The following is a 3016-nucleotide window of genomic DNA, read 5'->3' as shown; positions in this document are numbered from 1 at the left end:
TGGCGCCAGTATCCATTGTTCTCTGGTCCAAGGCTGACATCAACTCGCCCGACCATGCAATCGCTACTAGCCTCTTAGCTAGGTGGGCTGATTCAGGGGTAAGCGATGTCCTAGTAAATCACGTTAAGTATCAGCTGAATTAAAATCATCCGTGCGTAGGTACTAAGAAATATCCGATGAATTATGCATCAATTAGATAACACCTGCACCCATGTCTTAACTCGTCATCTACTCCGTGGCCCAGTCCTTGTTAATTTATCATGTCAACCTCGGTATTACTCCCATGGATGGAAATCTTCGAGAAGGGAAATGCCGAGCTGGCACGTTGCGATCTAGCCTTTCTCAAAATGCTAACCCGAAGCTAGTGGTGCAGGGTCTGGAGCGCGACCCTGAAACTATCTACACGCCAAGCTATCTTGGTACCAATTGTCCGATCATGGTTGTGGGCCCCAATGCCGTGTTCCGTGATCCATGCAGCACAGTTAATACAAAAGCCAACGAACGAGCCACCATCAAGCTGCCAAGAGGTTCACTATCAGTCTACGGTTTCCTAGCAACTTCATTCCTTTATTACGTTCCACAATGAGATTCGAAATCGTTTTCACTTCCGCACTTGCGGCTTTTGTTCAAACTGCTTCGGCCGTTGGCGTCACTGGTGCCGCCGAGGGCTTTGCCAAGGGCGTTACCGGGGGTGGCTCAGCCAGCCCCGTCTACCCCACGACAACTGCACAGCTGGTCTCCTACCTTACCGACTCGTCTGCCCGAGTCATCATCTTGGACCGAACCTTTGACTTCACCGGCACTGAGGGCACCTCCACCGAGACTGGTTGCGCTCCTTACGGTACTGCTTCCGCCTGCCAGGTCGCTATCAACAAGGACAGCTGGTGCAACAACTACCAGCCCAACGCCCCCAAGGTCAGCGTCAAGTATGACAAGGCTGCGTTGAACCCTATTGTCGTTGGATCCAACAAGAGTCTTGTTGGTGTCGGCAGTAAGGGTGTTATCAAGGGCAAGGGCCTTTACATTGCCAAGGGTGCCAAGAACGTCATCATTCAGAACATTCACATCACTACCCTCAACCCTCAGTACGTCTGGGGTGGCGATGCTATTGCCCTGGATAACACCGACCTCGTCTGGATCGACCACGTCACTACCTCCCTGATTGGCCGTCAGCACATTGTTCTCGGCAACGGTCCCAGCAACCGAGTGACCATCTCCAACAACAAGATCGACGGTGCTACCTCTTGGTCTGCTACTTGCAACGGTTACCACTACTGGGGCCTTTACTTCACTGGCTCTGCTGATGTATGTGTACTTACATATCTCTTGCCTACCTGATGCTAACTCCTCGACTAGACCGTCACCTTCAAGAACAACTACATCTACAAGACCTCCGGCCGTGCTCCCAAGGTCGGTGGAAACACCCTCCTCCACGTCGTCAACAACTACTGGTACGACAACGCCGGCCACGCTTTCGAGATTGGTTCCGGTGGCCAGGTCGTCGCCGAGGGCAATGTCTTCCAGAACGTCGTTGCTCCTATCGAGACCTCCAGCTTCGCCGGCAAGCTCTTCTCCAGCCCTAGCACCTCTGCTAACGCCGTCTGCTCTTCTTACCTCGGCCACACTTGCCAGGTCAACGGCTTCGGAAGCTCTGGCACCCTTTCTGGCAGCGACACCGACTTCTTGGCCAACTTCAAGGGCAAGAACGTCGCTTCTGCTGCTGCTTACTCGACTGTCACTGGTCTTTCGACTAGCGCTGGATTTGGCACTATTTAATTCTTACATCTCAGCCAAACTATCACTTGATCCCTAGATGGGATTTCTCTTCTGTACATATTTCATATACAAATAGGAACCGACTGTTAGACAGGCTAGTATATCACGGCTATTAATACAAGTCATAGAAATACATATTATTTGATCTCGAAATCTACCCGTGTCCTTTAGAACAACTTTAAGCTAAATATTATAAGAATAATAACCCCTTAAAGTATGTGGGTTGAGCTGGTGAAATATGTTTGCTACTCCTTTTCCCTGGCATATCCATTGCCGAGGGGCTTGACGCCAGCACCAAGCAGGAGGGCTTTTTGAAGCTGGAGAAGAGAAAGGGCCGTAGTGGCAACCGGCTGAACACGGATGAATGTCAGAGCACGTTGGACAACTCTGTGGTTGCTGGCTCCATCTGCTACTTATCATAGTGCACATCCGTAAGCTGTGAGAACGACCTAGAGGCGTGGATTGTGACTCTGGCTTTCTGTCTGCGGATCATTTGCTTTCCTTCGCATTGCTCCATGCCCAAATCCAGTCATTTGAGCCAATGTCGCCCTTTCTGAGCGACGATACCGTTCTCTGCGGCTACCAATTCAAGGAAGCCACATATCTCTATCTTCTCACATGTCCAAGTCAGCCACTGCGTCTGGGCGGACCTATGAGAGAGGCCCTGGAAAGCTCTCTCATCCGTGCATTCGAGAATCTTCGCCAGATCCCGGCCAGTGCTGAACTGTTGCACAACCACCGAGTCCCACTCGTCTCTGAAAGCTTTGACAGTCTCGGTGTTGATCAAGCGGTCAAACTCAAAATGGCCCTGATATGTCAAGACGCGGCTCGGTTGGTAGGCGCCCTGGACGGCGCACTTGGTAGATTTCCCAAGTCCTGTCCATCCTTCGGGAATCCCGAATGCGGCAGCATAACGGAGTCGGCATGTAAAAACTACAATCTCAATCAACTAGGCGGCGGTCTGTGAAAGATGCTTGATGGTGTGGTCTGCCCAGGCTCTACAGGGTGGTACGAATTATAGTACATAACTAGGGGTTTAAATAGTTATTCTCGTTCATTTCTATGATTATATATATCGAAGTATTAACCTGTGACGATCGTGTATTTCCCAAGGAATGAACTGGTCGTACGTGGCTTATGTTGGCGGAGGATCAGGTTGCGTACTCTGAGGCAGAGGGTGTAAGTCACGTCTGGTAATGTGCTCAAAGGTGTTAAGTGTAACCAAGTTATATTGATAGCT

At 50.5% G+C, this 3016-nt stretch overlaps 1 protein-coding gene across 1 annotated transcript; it reads left to right on the top strand.

Moving 5' to 3' along the window:
• Positions 1–582: 582 nt before the first annotated feature.
• LRP88_02096 (pectin lyase fold/virulence factor) lies at positions 583–1776 on the top strand (the record flags this gene model as incomplete). The annotated part of the gene is made up of 2 exons (XM_083238767.1): positions 583–1305; positions 1357–1776. 2 exons carry the CDS (start codon positions 583–585, stop codon positions 1774–1776), a joined length of 1143 nt encoding a protein of 380 aa, XP_083105362.1.
• Positions 1777–3016: the final 1240 nt, after the last annotated feature.

Source organism: Fusarium phalaenopsidis (genome assembly GCF_050370095.1).
Source record: "Fusarium phalaenopsidis strain FUZ10S chromosome Unknown contig_32284, whole genome shotgun sequence".
NCBI classification, from domain to species: Eukaryota; Fungi; Ascomycota; class Sordariomycetes; order Hypocreales; family Nectriaceae; genus Fusarium; species Fusarium phalaenopsidis.
The sequence above is the reverse complement of the archived record's forward strand: the minus strand, read 5'-3'. Positions and strand labels throughout refer to the sequence as shown.